The sequence below is a fragment of the Erinaceus europaeus genome, unplaced genomic scaffold, assembly GCF_950295315.1.
Source record: "Erinaceus europaeus unplaced genomic scaffold, mEriEur2.1 scaffold_813, whole genome shotgun sequence".
NCBI classification, from domain to species: Eukaryota; Metazoa; Chordata; class Mammalia; order Eulipotyphla; family Erinaceidae; genus Erinaceus; species Erinaceus europaeus.
This window is the reverse complement of record NW_026647579.1, coordinates 13,800-36,147: the sequence shown is the minus strand read 5'-3', so window position 1 is coordinate 36,147 and position 22,348 is coordinate 13,800. Positions and strand designations below refer to the sequence as shown.

General features: G+C 41.1%; 1 protein-coding gene across 2 annotated transcripts in view; it reads right to left on the bottom strand.

The window, feature by feature from the left end:
* LOC103108868 (adhesion G-protein coupled receptor F2) overlaps window positions 1-22,348 on the bottom strand; it is a 56,582-nt gene that overhangs the window by 20,893 nt on the left and 13,341 nt on the right. The window contains exons 2-4 of one of the 2 annotated variants that reach the window (XM_060184137.1): window positions 9,753-9,853; window positions 2,948-2,990; window positions 1,316-1,467 (exon numbers count right to left, since the gene is read on the bottom strand). In XM_060184137.1, coding sequence (XP_060040120.1) covers window positions 1,316-1,467; window positions 2,948-2,990; window positions 9,753-9,836 — 279 coding nt within the window. In that variant the 5' untranslated portion in view covers window positions 9,837-9,853. Of the gene's footprint in view, window positions 1-1,315; window positions 1,468-2,947; window positions 2,991-8,158; window positions 8,234-9,752; window positions 9,854-22,348 lie in introns of those variants that run through there. The other variant, XM_060184138.1, reaches the window with a different exon arrangement.

The following is a 22,348-nucleotide window of genomic DNA, read 5'->3' as shown; positions in this document are numbered from 1 at the left end:
CCCTGAACACAGAAGAAATCAGCCTTAGAGCCTGATAACATAGGAGGTCTGATTCAGTAGTACGTCTCAACCTCCAGTCATGCAAACGATCCTAAGCACACCCCACCTGTGAGTGAAGAGCTTCTCTCTATATATATATTTATTTATTTATTCCCTTTTGTTGTCCTTGTGGTTTTATTGTTGTAGTTATTATTGTTGTTGTTACTGATGTCATTGTTGCTGGATAGGACAGAGAGAAATGGAGAGAGGAGGGGAAGACAGAGAGGAGGAGAGAAAGACAGACACCTGCAGACCTGTTTCACCGCCTGTGAAGCAACTCCCCTGCAGGTGGGGAGCCGGGGACTCGAACCGGGATCCTTACGCCAGTCCTTGTGCTTTGTGCCACCTGCGCTTAACCCGCTGCGCTAGTGCCCGGCTCCCGAAGAGCTTCTAACAAAGAAAGAGTATGTATGAGGTGTCAGAGAAGTAAGACTAAAGATGAGGGATTAGGCCATGATAACTGCCATGTCAGAGCTCACCTGACCCGTCAGGTTCCTTTGTGTCATGAAAACATGTGGGAGACAGGAGTAAACGCTTTCACAGCCCCATTCTTGTGTTGAGAAAAAGAGGAGGTAGATATTACATATTCATATGCAGGCATGTCTATATGCATACACCCCACCTTGGTTCTTCCTGACTCTTAACTGAGAGCAATAGGTATTATACATTGAGGCTTTATTGTATTTAGTTCATTTATTTTTAGTTTTTGGGTTTTTTTGCCACCAGGGTTATCACTGGGGCACCGTGCCTACACAATTTTTTTTTTTTTGCCTTTTTAACTATGATACAGAGATAGAGAAGGAGTTAGGCGGTAGTGCAGCGGGTTAAGTGCACTTGGCGCCAAGCACAAAAACCAAACCGGCATAAGGATCCCGGTTCGAGCCCCCGGCTCCCCACTTGCAGAGGAGTCACTTCACAGGCGGTGAAGCAGGTCTGCAGGTGTCTGTCTTTCTCTCCCTCTCTGTCTTCCCCTTCCTTTCTCCATTTCTGTGTCCTAACAATGACATCGATAACAACAACAATAATAATAACTATAACAGCAATAAAAAAAACAACTAGGGCAACAAAAGGGAAAATAAATAAAATGTAAAAGAAAGAGATAGAGAGTGAGGGGTGGAGGAGAGACACCCGCAGCATTGCTTGTGAAGCCCTCCCTGCAGATGAAGACCGTGGGATTGAACTTGGGTCTCCAGCATGGTAGTGTGTGTGCTCTACCAGATGGACCACCTTCTGTCCCCTGGAAGATTTATTTTGTTTGTGAGAGAAAGTATACTACCTCAAAGATGTTAAAGGCATCAAGAGTCCGGCAGGTGTCATTGATCTTACGCCACTGCTTCTGCCTGCATAAAAAACCCATATTTCCCTTTGTGTCAGGAGGGCAAGGCTGACTGCAGTGGGAATCGTCCAGGCAGACACCATCACACACATCTAGAAAAAGATACAATGGTGTTAGTCTAGGGTGGAGACGATGGTAGCCCATGCTGCAGAGGTCAATCACCCATAAGACCTGTAGACACCAGGTACTTCATCTTTGTAATATAGAGGAAAAATCCAATAGAGGGACCAGCAGTTGAGAACCTGCCACCCATGGGTGAGGTCTGGACTTGATCCTTAGAAACATACAAGAACAAGAAGGTCAGTGATAGGAGAGCTAGAGCAGTGCCTTGGGGTATGTGTGTGTGTGTGTGTGTGTGTGTGTGTGTGTGTGTGTGTGTGTGTGTTGCTCTAACTGTATGTATATGTGTGTGTGTTGCTCTAACAGTGTATGTGTGTGTGTTGCTCTGTGTGTGTGTGTGTTGCTCTAACTGTGTGTGTGTGTGTTACTCTGTGTGTGTGTTGCTCTAACTCTCTCTTGCTTTCTCTCTCTCTCCCTCTCTCTCTTTCTCATAAATGAACCAAGTAAAGTAAATTGAGAGAGGACTGAGCAAGAGTGCATGCACAAAATTAAAAAAATGAAATAGACCAGTGACTGATCTATTTCATATATTTCAATTACAACTCCTGTTGTTCTCCACAAAAATCATATCCTGATCCAAAATGAACAAAATAGAGAAAGTGGAGCTGAACTAGTTGAAATGTAAGGGAAGAACCGCCACTTTAGTGGTGTTCACACTAGACAGAAACTCCCTGGGAGTCGGGCGGTAGTGCAGTGGGTTAAGCGCATGTGGCACAAAGTGCAAGGATCCCAGTTTGAGCCCCTGGCTCCCTACCTGCAGGGGAGTTGCTTCACAGGTGGTGAAGCAGGTCTGCAGGTATCTGTCTTTCTCTCCCCCTCTATGTCTTCCCCTCCTCTCTCCATTTCTCTCTCTCCTATCCAATAATGATGACATCAATAACAACAACAACAATAACTACAACAACAATAAAAAACAAGGGCAACAAAAGGGAAAATAAACAAATATAAAAAATTAAAAAAGAAAGAAAGAGAAAGAAAGGAAGGAAGAAAGGAAGGAAGGAAGGAAGAAAGGAAGGAAGGAAGGAAGAAAGAAAGAAAGAAAGAAAGAAAGAAAGAAAGAAAGAAAGAAAGAAAGAAGGAAAGAAAGAAAGGAAGACTCCCTGAGACTCAGCTCTCTGGAACTCCTCAGAATGGAATTTGGAGCCAACCCATCTGATGTCTTCTGAAAAATTTCCCTAACCCAGAACTTTATAACTATCTATGTCTTCAGCTTATTCTCAAGTTCTAGTCACTGTGGCAGTATGTCCACACAGAGAAGAGAGGATGTTGGTAAGAAGAGAGGAATAGTATTGACTGTAATTTAATAGGAAAAAAAAAAAAGAAGAAGAAGTTTAAAGGCAAGCCATAAAAGAATGCCATGCACCACACCACAAGACAGGCTGAGAATGGCCCTCTGTTATAGTTGATAAACAGTAAAAACTTCCTTATAATTAGTAATTACTGCCAATGTACCATTTGGCCCAGAAGGTAGCTGATCCTTGATTCTGCTGGTAACCTAGAAAGGAAATATTAAAATTCAGTTCAAAAGGCAAAATCAATTGTCGTCAAACTGCAGCCCACTTAGTCCCTGTAGACACACACACAAAAAAAAAAAAAAAAAAAAAACCATGATGTCTGAGTCCGCTGTGATGCCAGGAAGGCCACAAAGAGCCAAAATGTGAGGACTGTCCCTATCAGGGATACCATTTTTCCCCTTCAGTGTGATCAGCTTCCCCTCCCAGCATTATTCAGCTGAAGCCCGCTCACTCCCGGCAGTGTGTTCTGGCTTCTATCACATGGAGACATCATCACCAGAGATGCATTTACTAGGAAGTTACTGAAAGTGAAACTTCAGCATTTCTTGCTTGTATGAGACTTTTCAAAGTCCTGAGAGAAGAATAATGTATTCACATGATTATATACATTGTTAAGTTTCCAAAGGCAAAATATGTGAAGTCTTACCACCATCTCTTAGAACCATTTTTATTTCTCCACTACAACTCCCTTCCCTCCACACTCTTCTCTCATTCTGGATAGCACCAGAGGCATATCTACAAAAGGAATCTGGGCAAGCAGAAATTCAGTTACATAGATCTCATATGGGCTGAGTGTGGCATATTTATATAGTTACATAGATCTCATATGGGCTGAGTGTGGCATATTTATATAGTTACATAGATCTCATATGGGCTGAGTGTGGCATATTTATATAGTTTCAGTAACTTCCTCATTAGGATCCCAACACATTTGTGGCAGTAATTTTTACAATATTTCCAATTTGATGATTAACGCAAAAATGCTGTGATTCTAATTTGATTTTTGATGGTGATCTTTTAATGTCTGTATCCAAAAACTGTGTAAAAATATCCCTGTGTAATTAATATTTCTTGGAGGAGGAGCTGGGAAATGATAGTGAGTTATCTATTTACTGAACTATATCTCCTTTTTAAAGAATAATGACTTGTCTCCAGGAGAAATTCAACTGAATTCTTGTGATCAATGTCTCCAATTAATTGCAACCTAAGAAATAATAGCAAAGTACATAAAAGAAAAATTCCAACTACCCACAGAATAAGAAAATCCTATGTGCCCTGATACTTTGCAGTTCCGATACAAAAGAAACTCGTTAGAGAATTCCCCAAATTTCACAGCTGACCTGGCATGGCATTACTAATAATGCATTCAGAAACTGGAAGTTGCTTTTCAGAATTAAGATAATAAAAAAAACCTTGAAAATCAGTGATAGAGAAAAGACTGGGGGGGAGGGGAAAAAAAAAAGAAAAGACTGAATAAATTTCTATTTTCTCTCAGTAAAATATTATGAAAGTATATTTTACTCATTGTTTATACTTTTACTTATAATATTAAAATTGCATTATTTATAAGAAAAGATTTCAGTATAAAATATTGTCATGCAGATACATAGCCCAATTAATACAAGCATGATTTAATGATTTTTATTACAGGAATGTTGAATAATTATTTAATGTAATATTCCTCAGGATTTCTAATTTTGAAATTTGTTGTGATTCTTTTTCTCATCTAAGTAAATGCCCACTTTCTAATTAATGTTTTATTTGTAATTTTGTGTCTTTTTTGCTGGGGCTCGGTGCCTGCACTGGGAATCCAATGCTCCTGGAGGCCGTTTTTTCCATTTTTATTGCCTTTGTTGTTGTTATTATTGTTACTGTTGTTATTGCTGTTGTTGTATAGGACAGAGATAAATCGAGAGAGAAGGGGAAGACTGGGGGAGAGAAAGACACTGCATACCTGCTTCACTTCTTGTGAAGCAATCTCCACGCAGGTGGGGAGCCAGGGGCTCGAACCAGGATCCTTACACCGGTCCATGCTTTGTGTCATGTGCACTCAACCCACTTCACTACTGCCCATCCCCTTCTGTTTCCCTTTTTGAAGTTGACTTCACAATCCAGTTTTATTAAATACCATGTATATTTGAGTTTCCCACTAAGCAAGAATGCTAGACCAATATTTCCAGAGTTTTAGGAAACCTTTTAAATCAGCCTGTTTATTTCTGCACAGCAAAAAGAACCGTCAAGAAAACAGAAAGACACCCTACTAAAGGAGAGATTTTTTTACATGCTGTACATTATAAAAAATGGCTGATAATAACCAAATTATACAGAGATCTCACAAAACTCGACTAAAACAAACTCCACTGAAAAATGGGAAGGGAACACGATTGCCACCTCAACATGCTTCACCTCAGACTGTGTCCAGAGACTTCAGGTGTGGAATGACAACCCTTCAGCTTCATTACTCGGGTGAGACCTTTCCTTTCATAGTATACTCTAATTCCATCCCAGGTGGTTCACTTTCTAACAAAGTCCCAAAACCTAGATACACACCAGTTTCTGTGAGAGAGAGCATATGTTCACATGTACCCATAAACTACTGCAAAATATATACCTGAAAGCAGAAGTACACTAGAGTTTGCAGTGAGCACCCCCCTAACACTTCCTCTCCACTATTCCAACCTTTGGGTCCCTGATTGCTCAACAATTTGTTTGGCTTTGTATGTTAACTCTCTTTTCAGCCACCAGGTTCCAGATGCCATCAGGATGCCGGCCAGGCTTCCCTGCACTGAAGACCCCACCAATGTGTCCTGGAGCTCCACGTCCCCAGAGACACACCCTACTAGGGAAAGAGAGAGACAGGCTGGGAGTATGGACCGACAAGTCAACGTCCATGTTCAGCAGGGAAGCAATTACAGAAGCCAGACCTTCTACCTTCTGCAACCCACAATGACCCTGGGTCCATGCTCCCAGAGGGATAGAGAATGGGAAAGCTATCAGGGGAGGGGGTGGGATATGGAGATTGGGTGGTGGGAATTGTGTGGAGTTGTACCCCTCCTACCCTATGGTTTTTTTAATTTATCCTTTCTGAAATAAAAAATAAATTTAAAAAAAGAAAAAAGAGAAATGGGAAGGGGATATGGACAGAAAATTCACCAAAAAGGGTATTTGGATGGCCTGCAGATATGTGAAGACATCCTCAAAGTCATCTATTATCAGAGAAATGCAAAGAAAGACAACAATGAGATACCACCTTGCACCTGTAAGAATATCTTACATCTGAAAGGACAGAAACAACAACTGATTGCAAGAATGTGGAGAAAAAGGAGCCCTTCTACTGCTAGTGGGGATGTAAATTGGTCCAAGCCTGTGGAAAATGATCTGGAGAGTCCTCAGAACACTGGAAATGGGCCTGTCCTATGACCCAACAACTCCTCTCCTGGGGATACATCCAAAGAAAACAGAAATAGGTAATCAAAGAGATATGTGAATATCGTTATTCACAGCAGCACAATTTGTAATAGCTCACGCATGAAAGTAACTCAGATGCCCAGTCACAGATGAACAGCCAAGAAATCTGTGATATATAGACACAATGGAATACTACTCAACTACCAAAAAATGATGAAATCATCTCCTTTGCCTCATTTTGGGGGAAAATGTGATGGCACCATGCTAAATGAGATCAGCTGAGATATGGTTAATACCAGATGATATCACTTAAAGTGGAACTGAAGAATCAGGGAAAGAAAGGCAAAACACAGCATGAAACTTGGACTAGGTGTGGTCTGTTGCAGCAGGGCCCATGATGGAGGGCAGTGGGGCTTCGGAGTCATTGGGGATCCAGGCCACTTTGGTGGAGAAAGACCTGGGTTGGCAATGGGAGTGGTGTGAGACATCTATCCTGGAAAAATGAGGAATTGTACCCATGTGACAACAACAACTGGCTTGTAAATCATTATTTCCCTAATAAAGTGATTTTTTAAAGTATTTATTTATTTATTCCCTTTTGTTGCCCTTGTTTTATTGTTGTAATTATTGTTGTTGTTATTGACGTCATTGTTGGATAAGACAGAGAGAAATGGAGAGAAGAGGGGAAGACAGAGAGGGGGAGAGAAAGACAGACACCTGAAGACCTGCTTCACTGCCTGTGAAGCGACTCCCCTGCAGGTGGGCAGTCGGGGGCTCGAACCAGGATCCTTACACCTGTCCTTGTGCTTGGTGCCACATGCGCTTAACCCGCTGCGCAACCGCCCGACTCCTGTGATTTTTTTTTTTAAGCAGCCGTTCAACTGCCTTATTTTATAGATAAGAAATGGAATCCTGAATAGATGAAGTGGCTGACAATGCTTTGCAGTCAGCTCCACTTACAGCTGGGACTGGAACTAACTGGACCTCTTCTAACTCCCAGAGCACTGGTCTTTCCACCAAGCCAGCCTGCACACACCCAGAGAATGCCAAGGAGACGTGGTAGTACAGACCTCTCAAAACAACCTCACTCCATCTTGATAGAGGGTCATTGTCTCGTCTATACCACAATAAAGCACTTAAAGATGAAGAATTCTGGATGACACAGGACCCATCACACAGATTCCAGTGAAGTCACAGCACGTCAATCAGGTAGATGGCAAAAAAAAAAAAAAAAAGGTAATGCTATTCTATTTACAAGGATGTCTGGGGTCTCTGCCGTCTTAAGTAAGGCCTAACTCACTTCTTCTCGGGCAAAGCACACCTATATTTGATTCTTTCTGAGTGTTTCATTTCTTCTAGGGTGGCATTCAGATAAAGGCCACTTTAGTTTCAGATGCCAAGGATTCCCAGCCTAATGTTGTCTAAAGCCTGCTAAACCTGCAGGGCCACTCCCATGAGCAAGCAGGTCAAGACAGTGGTAACTCCAGAAGCTCAGCACCCAGCAGCTAGTAAATGGGGGGAATAGAAAGGGGGGGGGTGTGGAATGTTCTGGATCAGACAACCCCCAATAATCAAGAAAGCAAAGCCATCGTCCCATGTGTGGACTACCCTCTGAGTTCTGTCTTGTAGGCAATGGGGCTGAGGAAATAAAGAAATGGCACCAGCTTTTTCCAAGAAAAGCTATTTCTGAGGTTTTTTTGGTTGATTTTTTTGTTTGTTTGTTTTGTTTTGTTTTTACTTCCTCATGAGTAGACACCAGCTTGGTGTTTGATGCCAGGGAAATCATAGAGAAAGGGTCCATCCAGGGACAAACTACTTAGAGGGTAAAATCAATACCATTTGGAAACCCCTAGAAGGAATTCCCCAAGTCATTCCTTCCTATGAATGTTCAAACTTCTGGGATGCAGGCAATCAAATGGAGAGAACATAAAGCTGAGAATTTGCAGTCAAAGGTTCTGACCTTGGTCGTAGAGCTAATCAAGTCTGAAACCTCACACAAATCACATTCTACATACACCATGGGTCTCTGTGTCCCTATCTGAAAAATAAGGATTCAGAGTTGCAGATGTCAGTGTCTTTCTATGCAGTGAGGTCAAAGAATACTTGTTTTGAAAAAAAAAAAAAACGAATTAAAAAAAATAGCTTCTCCCCATTTTATTTTTTTTAATTTTTTAAAATATTTATTATTTATTTATTTATTCCCTTTTGTTGCCCTTGTTGTTTTATTGTTGTAGTTATTATTGTTGTTGTCATTGTTGGATAGGACAAAGAGAAATGGAGAGAGGAGGGGAAGACAGAGAGGAGGAGAGAAAGACACCTGCAGACCTGCTTCACCGCCTGTGAAGCGACTCCCCTGCAGATGGGGAGCCGGGGTTCGAACCGGGATCCTTATGCCGGTCCTTGTGCTTTGCGCCACCTGCGCTTAACCCGCTGCGCTACAGCCCGACTCCCATCCCCATTTTATTTTAAATAAGTGGGCAGCAAGAGAATTCAAATGGTCATGACATAAGGGAAAGGATTTCAGAGACAGACATAGTGTTCAATGACTAACAGAAAGTATTTAATCACTCATAAACAGAAGTTGAGGAAGAAGAACAGAAAGGGAAACTCAAAGCAAGATCTGACTGAGTTTGGAGTCGGGCACCAAAGTAACAATCTCTGGGTGGAGGGTGAGGGTAGAAGTGCAGTTTCACTGGTGGGAGGGGGGGGGTAATCGGGACACAGTCTGGTGGTGGGAATGGTGTTAATCTACTTTCCTATTAACTTGTAGTCTCATAAATCACTATTTGGTTAATATGAGAGTGGATTTTTATTAAATAAAAAAAAAGTATTTAAATAGTGATCACCTGGTTGAATGTACAAGTTACCAGGCTGAAAGACCCAGGTTTAAGCCCCTAGTCCACATGTGGGAGGAAGCTTCACAAATGGTGAAGCAATGCTATAACTATCTCTCTCTTTCTCTATCTCTCCCTTCCCTCATGATTTCTCTCTGTCTCTATCCAATAAATAAGTACATATTTAAAGAGTAGTTCATTGTTACAAATACCACCCCCAGTTAGACCTGGATTACCTTTCTAAGTCACTCCTTCTTTTCTCCAGCCCAGGCAGAAGTTTTTCAAAGGCTATCCATACACTTGTCATTTGAGTGGGCCAATGACATCATTACGCCAGGCCATTTGTAGACTCTGCCCATTAAGTGCCATGAATATTTCCCAGTTATTGTGACAGCCACCGCTGCCCCCATATTTTCAAGATGCTCCCACCATAACTATGAGCACCTGTAAGTCTCACCATCAAAGGGTATCAGCCTTCAATCACGGAAGTCTCATTGCATCTCAGAAAACTTGCAGGGGGCGAATTGAACAGGGAAGCATTTTGTATCTACTGCTAAAATAGATTTGGACTATCTGGAATCGTGGTTTCTTTTGGCTGGGCCAGTCCTCCGCCACCTTCTGCCTATATTTCAACCAAGATATCTGGGAACTGGCTAGCTGGTGAGCTTTACTTTCCATTGGTCTCCCCAGCAGTTCATCCTCCCTCTTCCCTTGCCCTACCTGGCGTGAAGTCCTGCAGGATTCCACAGGCAAAAGAAACAGCAAACAGCACAGCAAAAACACATGAGTCATCGTCTTCCGCATTACTCTGTTTCTGGCTTCTATAAAGAGAAAAGACACAATGTCTCTAATCTGTCCCAAATTTCCATGACACAAGACAGCCATCAGCCTTCTTTTTTTTTTTTCCCCTCTAGGGTTATTGCTGGGGCTCAGTGCCTGCACCATGAATCCACTGCTCCTGGAGGCCATTTTTCCCCCTTTTTGTTGCCCTTGTTGCATCCTTGTTGTGGTTATCATTGTTATTGATGATGTCGTTCGTTGTTGGATAGGACAGAGAGAAATGGAGAGAGGAGGGGAAGACAGAGAGGGGGAGAGAAAGATAGACACCCACAGACTTGCTTCACCACCTGTGAAGTGATCCCTGCAGGTGGGGAGCTGGGGGATGGGAGATCCCTATGTTGGTCCTTGCACTTTGCGCCACGTGTGCTTAACCCCTGCTGCGCCACCGCCTAGCCCAGCCATCAGCCTTCTAAGACTGGGCGTTGCCTCAGTTCTACAGATTTAGGGTCTCCCAGGCTCAGAAGTATCATCACTCTAGTATCTCCTGAACCTCAAGAGGAGGCTGCAGGTTCAAGCCATCACCCTGGGAATAGCCAAGATGCTGGGACAGCCTCTAGTCTCTGTCTGCTTTCCTGTGACACCTCACAAGAACTCCCTCCAAAGGGAGCTGCCTGCTGGGCTGTAAAAAATAACAGTCTGTGTTTGAAGAGGGGGATGGCTTGATGGACAGATGGTTTACTCTTTGTGGTAGGCAGGGCTGAGAGATGTTTGGGTGGTTCTGATGAAAAAGAGAGAGAAGGAGAGAGAGAGAGGGAGAGTACTGGGATTCCAATGTGCAAGCAATCTAGCACTGCCCTTGGGGGGAGAATAGACACCACATTTGACCTATTAGCTTTCACTCATACCTGAACCTAGAAAGGTATTTTCTTAAACAGGTAGTATTTCCTTTGAAACTCATCTTAGGTTTGATTTTCCTGTTGTTATTGTTATTATTTTCTGCCAAAGCTGATGTCAAAACTAAAATGGCTAGTTAGTACCTAAACAAAAAAGCACTGAAACAGGGCACACAATACATTCAATAAAAGAAGAGGAAAGGAGGGAGAGACAGAGGCTGGAAAGAACTTATTTTAAGCATGATCTGCGATCTCTAGAGGACTCATGTGATCTTAATTTTGAATACAAAATTATAACAATTTTAAATTTTTTTTTATCCCAAGGAAGACCCTCTTTGAAAGATATCTGATAGTTCTTTACATTCATAGCAAAACCCTTGGATATCATCAACAAAGAACATGAATTTCTGTAGTAATTATTATTTATTACTTCAGCCAAAATATATGATAAATAAATAAATAGCTTTTATCCTATCAATGCTGAATTCAATAGCAAATTATACAATTATTTTAATGATAGCGCTAAATATCTTTTTTAAAATGTTTTATAACTTCTTTTTTAATTATCTTTATGTATTTATTGGATAGAGACAGCTAGAAATTGAGAGGATGGGGGAGACAGAGGAGGAGAGAGACAGAGAGACTCCTGCAACCCAGCTTCACCAATCAAGAAGCTTCCCCCTTGCAGGTGGGGACCAGGGGCTCAAACCCAGGTCCTTGTGCTTTGTAACATGTGGACTCAACCAGGTGCACCACCACCCTGCCCCAGCTGAAAATCTTTTAATTCATATTGCCTGCAGTGGGATAGTTCCCTAGCTAACAGTCCTCTGAAAGCCAATTATTATTAGAAATATTTTTGCCTTGCCTATTTTAGTCTGTTGTTAATCTGCTTACAAAGATCTTTTAGTTACTTTGGCAAAGGAATTTCTTTGTTGTCCATCTCTTTTAAAATCTATTTAGTAGCAACCGAAATAGACGTTCATTTTCAGTGAACTATAGTCATGTTTGCAACCTTTATTCCAGTCTATGTCATTAAGCAGATAAAAATCCTAGTATGAAAAATCATACAGGAGCCAGGAAGTGATGCATCCAGTCAAGTGTACATAATACTAAGTAAGCACAAGGACAGATGCAAGGATCTGGGTTTGAGCCCCTGCTACCCACCTGCAGGGAAGATGCTTCACAAGCAATGAAACAGATCTGTAGGTGTCTACCTCTCTCCCTCTCTATCTCCCTCTCCCCCTCAATTTCTCCTTGCCCCATCCAATAAAATGAGAAAAAAAAAATGGCCTCCAGGAGCAGTGGATTTGAAGTGCTGTAACCCAACCCCAGTGATAACCCTGGAGGCAAAAAATAAATTAATAAATAAAAGGAAAAATGACCAAAGTGACTTATCAGAATCATCACCAATGCAGTTTCTTCTTCAGGTAAAAATATAAAAATTGGAAAAAGATGAAAACCACTGATAAACTTGTTTATATACTTTTCATAAAATAAGAAGACGGGTTCATATTTTTTTCCGAATTACATTAAGTGTACGTGAAAATTATTATTAATAATGCTTTTCTCTTAAATAAAAAAATGTAAAAACATTGAACATATGACACAAGGCAACAGACCATATAGAGTTAGCACTACCTAGTTCACTCGGATTCTTTTCTTTTTATTTATTTATTTATTTTAATTTATTGCCATTGGGATTACCGCTGAGGCTTGGTGGCAGTAGAACAAATTCACTGCTCCTAACTCTCACTTTTCCCCTTTGTTTTGTTGATAGAGACAGAGAGGAGTTGAGAGAAGGAGAGAGAAAGAGAGACAACTGCAGTACTGTTTCATTGTTCCTGAAGCTTCTCGCTGAAGGTAGAGACTGAGGGCTTGAGCATCCTTCTACATAGTAATGAGGCTGCCAACACCCAGCCCCTCAGATTCTTCTCATAAGAAAAGGGGGAGCTAGGGAGTCGGGCTGTAGTGCAACGGGCTAAGCGCAGGTGGCGCAAAGCACAAGGACCGGCATAAGGATCCCGGTTCGAACCCCGGCTCCCCACCTGCAGGGGAGTTGCTTCACAGGCGGTGAAGCAGGTCTGCAGGTGTCTTTCTCTCCTCCTCTCTGTCTTCCCCTCCCTCTCTCAATTTCTCTCTGTCCTATCCAACAACGACAACAACAATAATAACTACAACAATAAAACAACAAGGGCAACAAAAGGGAATATATATATATATATATATATATAAAAGGGGGAGTAAAAGATATATGAGACCTGCAAATCAACCTCTAAGCCATAGCTTAAGATTTTTCAGGTATGGTATTGAAGATAATTCTTTATGTCCTTATGGGGTTTTGCTTGTTTGTTTGTTTGTTTGTTTGTTTGTTTTCCCAGAGCACTGATCAGCTCTAGTTTATGGTAGTACCAGGGATTGAACTTAGGACTTTTGCGTCTCGGCATGAGGGTCTCTTTGCTTATAACCATTATGCCATCTATCCTCTCCACCCTTTAAATTTTAAATGTAGAGGCAAGGATATGAAACAGTGGCAGTTGTGTTTCTCTCCTCTCCTCTCCCAGGTCAACTAGTAATACCAAAGGACACCACCTGGAACCACAACAAGACAGGACTAGAATGACTGCAGGAACCCACCAAATCACCAGTGAGTGCAAACATGTGTGGATAGAGAGGAGACTAAGGAAAGATTAAGTGGCTGGTAACAGTCTGGCAGTTTACCAGTTGAGACACCACATCCAGTCTTTTGCACCAACAAGGGGAAGTCTGAAGGGAGAAGAGGACTCCCCTGAGACTCAACAAGTGCAACTCTGAGTCTCCATTGCTATTGCCCTCAGAATCTGGAGCAGCAGCAGGGAGGGACTGTGCTGACACCAGGGGACAGAGAACTAATGAGGAAACTCAGGAAAAGATCTATAACTTGGTGGCATAGAAGTGGGGCTGTGAGAGTCTCTTTGCATAGCCACTGGTTTATTTCAGCCCCACCCTGATTTATCTCTTGGTCAGGAGTCAGTGATTAGGCTAAGAAGCCTATTTAAAGGTTGGAAGCCCTCAGGCTCCCATAGCCTACAGGAAATAAAAAGAATAAAAGAGGCTTTTAAGCCACTGAGCTCCAACTCATGGATTAAAATACTACTGAAACAACTGTCAATTTACACAACTGTGAACCCTTTAACTTACTTAGACACAAGTCAATCCAGGCAATAGTGATAAGTAATTTGAAAAGAGAAAACCTCATGACATACTATATAAAATGCTTAAATGAACAAGAAGAAACATTGGAGAAATGAGCCAGGGCAAGAGTCCATCTAAAAGCCCTCCAAAGGTTGAAGCACTAAATCATGAGGTCAACATCCAAACATTAGTTAAGGAAATATTCACAGGAGTGAGTAAAGAGTTTGAAAAAAATGTCACCAGAAATGCAGAAGCAACAAATGAGAACCTAGAAGAAAACAAATTATCTCAAGGTTATTAGAGGGCTGAAAGCTGAAGTAGCTGAGCTAAGAACACAACTAGTTGAATAAGCTAAAACAGTATCAGAACAAGGTAACAAAATAGATGAACTCCAGAAAACAGTACAGGGGAGAGAGAATAGAATCAATGTGGCTGAAGACAGAACTAGCAAGATCAAGGCCGAATTAGAGACAGCTAAAAAAGAATTAAGAAATCTCAAAAAGAGATAAAGAGATACTGAAAACCACAACAGAGACTTATGAGATGAGTTCAAAAGAAATAATATTCACATGATTGGCTTACCAGAGGGAGAAAGAGAGGGAGGGGAAGAAAGTATTCTTCAGGACATAATAGCTGAGAACTTCTCTAGTCTAGACAACATAAAAGACATAAAGGTTCAAGAATCCCAGAAGGTCCCAAAGAGAATTAACCCAAACTTAAAGACACCAAGACACATCATATTTAGAATGGAAAGGAATAAGGATAAGGAAAGGATCCTGAAGGCTGCAAGAGAAAAATAAAGGGTCACCTACAGAGGAAAACCCATAATATTAGCAACAGACTTCTAGACACAAACACTAAGGCCAGAAGAGAATGGCAAGATATCAGTCGAGTGCTCAATGAGAAAAACTTTCAACCAAGACTACTATATCCTGCTAGACTATCATTCAGACTAGATGGAGGCATAAAAACCTTCTCTGCCAGGAGCCATTTCTCTGCTTGATAAGCTTTGAAACAATGGAAGCCCTCGAGACAAGTTTTCATTTCCCCCTGGGCAGACCATTTCCCCTCAGGTAGACCAATTATCAGAAATCAAATGACACACCACATAGTTGCCTCCCCCACCTCCTCCTCCTCCAGCACATCCCCCCTTACCCAAAGCCTTATAATACCTGTGAACACAATAAAATTTTGCAGCTTGATCAGAATCTTGTCTTGCTGTCATTCTTTCGTGTCTCTTGTCCCTGTCATTCCAGGTTCTGAGGTTCCTAGCCCCTGTTCCCCGCCCCGCTGGCCGGGGCATCTGGTGCCCGACTCTCAGACAAGCAAAAGTTGAAAGAATCAACTATCACCAAGGCTGCCCTGAAAGAAGTTCTGAAAGATCTCCTATAACCAGTCAGACCACCATAAATAGGCCATCTATCAGAACACTCTAAAACTCTACAAGAATGGCATTAAAATGTCTTTAATCTTTGATATCAATAAATGTTAATGGTCTGAATTCACCTATTAAATGACACAGAGTAGGAAGATGGATCAGAAAACACAACCCAACAATATGCTGTCTATAGGAAACCCACCTAACTCAACAAGATAAAGACTCAAAGTGAAAGGATGGAAAACTTATCATACAAGTCAATGGCCCACAAAAAAAGGGCAGGAACAACTATTCTCATATCTGGCACAAAAGACTTTAAAATAAATAAAATTTTAAAAGATAGGGATGAACACTATTTAATACTCAGAGGATCAGTCAATCAAGAGGACTTAACAAATATTAACAACTATGCACACAATGAGAAGCCATCTAATTACATCAAATGTCTACTGAAAGAGCTACAACAATATATTAACAGCAACACAGTCATAGTAGGGGACTTCAGCACCCCACTCTCTCAACTTGACAGATCATCCAGGCAGAAAATCAATAAAGACATAAGGAAGCTAAATGAGAAGATAGATAAACAAGAACTATTGGACATTTTAGGAGTCATTCACCCCAAGAAACTGGAATACACATTTTACTCAAGTCCACATGGGCCATTCTTAAGGATAGACCATATGTTAGGCCACAAAGACAACACCAGCAAATTCAAGAGCATTGATATCATCCAAAGCAACTACTCAGACAACAGTGGAATTAAATTAACACTTAACAATCAACAAAATATTAGTAATAGTCCCAACATGTGGAAGCTCAACAGCACATGACTTAACAACTACTGGGTCAAAGAGAAAATAAAGGCAGAAATCAAAATGTTTTGAGAGTTCAACAAAAATGAAGATACAAGCTATCAAAATATTTGGGACACAGCCAAGGCAGTACTGAGAGGGAAGTTCATAGCCATACAAGCACACATTAGGAAACAAGAAAAAGTACAAATAAACAGCCTGATTGCACATCTTAAAGACGAAGAAGAAGAAGAAGAAGAAGAAGAAGAAGAAGGAGGAGGAGGAGGAGGAGGAGGAGGAGGAGGAGGAGGAGGAGGAGGAGAAGGAGAAGGAGAAAAAGAACAAAGGAACCCTAGAGTAACCAGAAGGAGAGAAATCACCCAAGTTAGGGCAGAAATCAATAACATTGAAAATAAGAAAACCATACAAAAGATCAACAAAAGTAAATGTTGGTTCTTCAAAAGACTGAACAAAATTGACAGACCTTTAGCCAGATTCACAAAAAAAGAAAGAGAGAAGACCCAAATAAATCGGATCATAAATGAAGAGGCACTGCAGGCACTGCAGAAATTCAACATATCATGAGTGGCTTCTAGGAACAACTATATGCCACCAAGCTAGAGAACCAGGAAGAAATGGACAATTTCCTAGATACCTACAAACTTCCAAACTTAAATAAAGAGGAACTAGATAACATAACAGGCCCATCAAAGCTAATGAAATTAAATCCATTATCAAAAACCTTCTTCAAAATACAAGTCCTGGACCAGATGGATTTGCAAATGAATTCTACAAAACCTTCAAAGAAGAACTAATACCTCTACTTTTAAAAGTCTTCCAGAAGATTGAAGACACTGGAATACTCCCTTCCAGCTTCTATGAAGCCAACATCACTTTGATACCAAAAGCATATAAGGACACAACCAAAAAAGAAAACTACAGACCAATATCTCTGATGAACATAGATGCTAAAATAATGAACAAAATTCTTTTAAAACAAATACAGCAGTATTTTTAAAAGATTGTTCACCATGACCAAGTGAGGTTTATCCCAGGGATACAAGGATGGTTTAATATACATAAATCAATCAACATGATCCACCACATCAATAAAAGCAAGACCAAAAACCACATGGCCATATCAGTAGATGCAGAGAAAGCCTTTGACAAAATACAACATCCCTTTATGATCTAAGCACTACAAAAATGGGAATAGATGGAAAATTCCTCAAGATAGTGGAGTCTATATATAGCAAACCTACAGCCAACATCATACTCAATGGTGAAAAACTGGAAGCATTTCCCCTCAGATCAGGTACTAGATAGGGCTGCCCACTATCACCATTACTATTCAACATAGTGTTGGAAGTTCTTGCCGTAGCAATCAGGCAAGAGCAAGGAATTAAAGGGATACAGATTGGAGAAGAAAAAGTCAAACTCACCCTATTTGCAGATGACATGATTGTATACATAGAAAAACTTAAAGAATCCAGCAAGAAGCTTTTGGAAATCATCAGGCAATAGACTAAGTTGTCAGGCTACAAAATTAACATTCACAAGTCATTGGCATTCCTCTATGCAAACACTAAGTTAGAAGAAGTTGAAATCCAGAAATCAATTCCATTTACTATAGCAACAAAAACAATAAAATACCTAGGAATAAGCCTAACCAAAGAAGTGAAAGACTTGTATACTGAAAATTATGAGTCACTACTCAAAAAACAGAAAAAGACAAAGAAGTGGAAAGATATTTCATGTTCAAGGGTTGGAAGAATTAACATCATCAAAATGAATATACTACCCAGAGCCATATACAAATTGAATGATATCCCCATCAAGATCCCAAACACAATTTTTAGGAGAATAGAACAAATGCTACAAATGTTTATCAGGAACCAGAAAAGACCTAGAATTGCCAAAACAATCTTGAGAAGAAAGAACAGAACCGGAGGCATCACACTCCCAGATCTCAAATTGTATTATAGGGCCATTTTCATCAAAACTGCTTGGTACTGGAACATGAATAGACACACTGACCAGTGGAATAGAATTGAGAGCCCAGAAGTAAGCCCCCCACACCGATGGACATCTAATCTTTGATCAAGGTGCCCAAACTATAAAGTGGGGGAAAGCAGAGTCTCTTCAACAAATGGTATTGGAAAAAATGGGTTGAAATATGCAGAAGAATGAAATTGAACCACTATACTTCACCAAATACAAAAGTAAATTCCAGGTGGATCAAGAACTTGGATGTTAGACCACAAACTATCAGATACTTAGAGGAAAATATTTGCAGAACTCTTTTCTGCACCAATTTTAAGACATCTTCAATGAAACGATTCCAATTACAAAGAAGACTAAGGCAAGCATAGACCTATGGGACTACAACAAGTTAAAAAGCTTCTGCACAGCAAAAGAAACCACTACCCAAACCAAGAGACCCCTCACAGAATGGGAGAAGATCTTTACATGCCATACATCAGATAAGAGTTTAATAACCAACATATATAAAGAGCTTGCCAGACTCAACAACAAGACAACAAATAACCCCATCCAAAAATGAGGAGAGAACATGGAAAGAATATTCACCTCAGAAGAGATCCAAAAGGCCAACTAACACATGAAAAAATGCTCCAAGTCTTTGATTGTCAGATAAATGCAAATAAAGACAACAAGATACCACTTCACTCCTGTGAGAATGTCATGCATCAGAAAAGGTAACAGCAGCAAATGCTGGAGAGGTTGTGGGGTCAAAGCAACCCTCCTGCACTCCTGGTGGGGATGTAAATTGGTTCAACCTTAGTGGTAGAATTCTCACCTGCTCCACCCCCTCTCCTTGTCACACCCTGATCCTCTCCTTGTCACACCCTGATTTTCACCAGTCACTTTTCTCTCCACCCTCTCTGTGTCACATCCTGTTCACACCCTACTTGGGAAGTATATATAAAGACAATATTGTTCGTTTTAGTTAATTGTTAGTTTAGCTTAGCTCGGCTTAGATTGTGCTGCGTCCTGCATGAATAAAGAGATACTGCCTACAGCTCAACCATGAATCCCTGGTCGTCTGTTACCCGCCCGTGAAGCCAGCTCATTGACAACAACATATGGCGCCCGAACAAGGGACTGACATAAGCCCTGAAACAGAGACCGGCACCGACGTGGGACCTAATCTGCCCATTGCCCAGATAAGTAAACTTGGCTACCCATCCACCATGGGTTGCCTTTCTATTTATGAAGAGGTTTGCCAAAGCCTCTACTGTTTCATTATGAGACAGTTTCTCTGTCTCTGGAACATTTTACTCTGGGCCACACTTCGGTTCCCTGACCGAAGAAACTTTGGTTTCTTATGACCGGGATCATAGAGCTTGGGAGATGCACGGAGATTTCTCCTTGGACTTTCTGGATTCCCTCTCTCATGTTTCCCAAGGAAAAGGACTGAATTTTGCTCCAGGCCACAATTTGGTTCTTTATGACCGTCATAGACCTTGGGATATGCTCGGAGATTTCCCCTGGGACTTTCTGGACTTCTCGCATGTTTCCCATGGAGAAGGACTACTCTAATTTGAGGAGCATTCTCCAGTACCGTGGCAGTCCCCAAGAATGGAGACACGTGGTTAGTTCTACTCTCCTGATTGGATTCTTTCTTCGATGGGAAGACACTTTTAAAAATGGGTGCCTGAAGCAATCCAGCAGGAACAGTCAGAAGCACCCTAAATGGAATTTCGAAGAGCTTTTTGGACTAGGACGCCCTCCAGGGACTCATAATGCTACAGGGTGAGATCTGTTTCATAAGAGAGTGATTTGAATGACTGAATTTTTGTATGACATTGACTTAAAAAAAAAATGCTGGACGCAGCCATGATTTCTAGAGACATCCAGAAACAATCCAAAAAATTGTTTTTTCCCTCCTTTGATTTCTTTTTTACGTCTTGGCATAAATCTGAAATGTTTAATCCTGAAACAGTATGAGTTATGGGTGGGGCAGATAGTGGAATGATTATGTTAATTCTCATGCCTGAGGCTTCTACCATGATTCTTCTGTTTACCTTTCCACATTTTATTGAGTTTAAACTGTTTCAACAACTTTGAATTCATACTAGAAAGGACTTCCAATTATAATGGAGTTATCAATTATAGTAAACTTCTAATCTGCTACAAGTTTTGTTTGACAAGTAAGTGAATTTCAGCTGTCAAGTCTTCACATGAAAAAGCATCTACTCAAATGGAATTCCTGGAAATCCATTTGGATCCTGTTCTCTGACATCGCCCACAAGATAGAATGACTACAACACACCCCTGGAAACCAATGATGTGACCTGGCACGACCTGAAGAAACAGATTCACAGACTCCAAAGCTCACTCTCTACAGAAAAGCAGAATTCTGGTGGCCGACATTCCCCATCGAGACAGACGTGCAGTGTTTCATCCCCTGGCATTTTCTTCCATGGCCATCTACTTTGGACTGACACCTCCATCGGACTTACTGGTACACGCTGCTGTGTTTCTCAAAGACTAACTTCAGCCAATTGCCTTGAGACTTTATAGACTATGTCCACTCACCTGCAGGCTCTGCCCCAGAGTCAGAAACCCCCACTCCTTATTAGGTTATGCCCACAGAGTCAGGAAATGCCCTTTGAGGCAAGAGATGCCCACAGAGGTGTGAATTGCCCCCAGAGGCATGAAGTGTTCCCAGAGGCAAGAAATGCCCTTTCGCCTGCTAGGCCTTGCCCTTTGAGTCAAGAAACATTCCCCTTGGCATCACACTGGTTATTGCTGCTCGCCTATTTTTTTCCATGTCTTATGCCAGTTCTTTTGAAAACACCTGTACGATATAGGTTTCTGTTCACCCCACACTCCTAATACTATGGCCATTAGTTAAAAAGAAAGGGGGAATTGTTGGTATGCTTCTAAAAACCCCTTCTGTTTCATTTGGTTTAAATCCCCCCTGCTTAACACTGCATTCTATTTACATAACCACTGTATTCTATTTACATAACCACTGCCGTCTATTTACATAAATCACTTTTACATTTACATAAAGCACCCTCCAGGGCATTGGTGGTTTAGTGGTAGAATTCTCACCTGTTCCACCCCCCTCTCCTTGTCACACCCTGATTTTCACCAGTCACTTTTCTCTCCACCCTCTCTGTGTCACATCCTGTTCACACCCTATTTGGGAAGTATATATAAAGACAACATTGTTTGTTTTAGTTAGTTGTTAGTTTAGTCTAGCTTGGTATAGATTGCGCTGCGTCCTGCATGAATAAAGAGATACTGCGTACAGCTCAACCATGAGTCCCTGGTCTTCTGTCTCCCGTCAGTGAAGCTCAGCCCGACACAACCTCTGTGGAGAACAGTCTGGAGAACTCTCAGAAGGCTAGAATTGGACCTACCCTATAATCCTGCAATTCCTCTCCTGGGGATATATCCTAAGGAACCCAACACACCCATCCAAAAAGATCTGTGTACACATATGTTCTTAGCAGTATAATTTGTAATAGCCCAAACCTGGAAGCAACCCAGGTGTCCAACAACAGATGAGTGGCTGAGCAAGTTGTGGTATATATACACCATGGAATACTACTCAGCTACAAAAAAATTGGTGACTACACCATTTTCAGCCGATCTTGGATGGACCTTGAAAAATTCATGTTAAGTGAAATAATTCAGAAACAGAAAGATGAACATGGGATGATCTCACTCTCAGGCAGAAGTTGAAATTTAAGATTAGAAGAGAAAACAAGTAGAACCTGAACTGGAATTGGCGTATTGCACCAAAGTAAAAGACTCTGGGGTGGGGAGGGGGGAAAATATAGGTCCAAGAAGGATGACAGAGGACCTAGTGGGGGTTGTATTTTTATATGGAAAACTGGGAAGTGTTATGAATGTACAAACTACTGCATTTACTGTCAAATGTAAAACATAAATTCCCCAATAAAGAAATTTTTAAAAATTTAATATAGTTAAGTTTTCCTTTTTATCAAAATATTTGTATTGCTATTAAAATTGTGTAAACTACAGCAATACGACTCATGAGGAGTGTACATCTATGTCCATAGCAGCACAATTTGTAATAGCCAAAACCTGGAAGCAACCCAGGTGTCCCACAACAGATGAGTGGCTGAGTAAGCTGTGGTCTATATACACAATGGAACACTACTCAGCTACTAAAAATGGTGATTTCACTGTTTTCAACCCATCTTGGATGGAGCTTGAAGAAATCATAATAAGTGAACTAAGTCAGAAACAGAAAGATGAATATGGGATGATCTCACTCTCAGGCAGAAACTGAAAAACAAG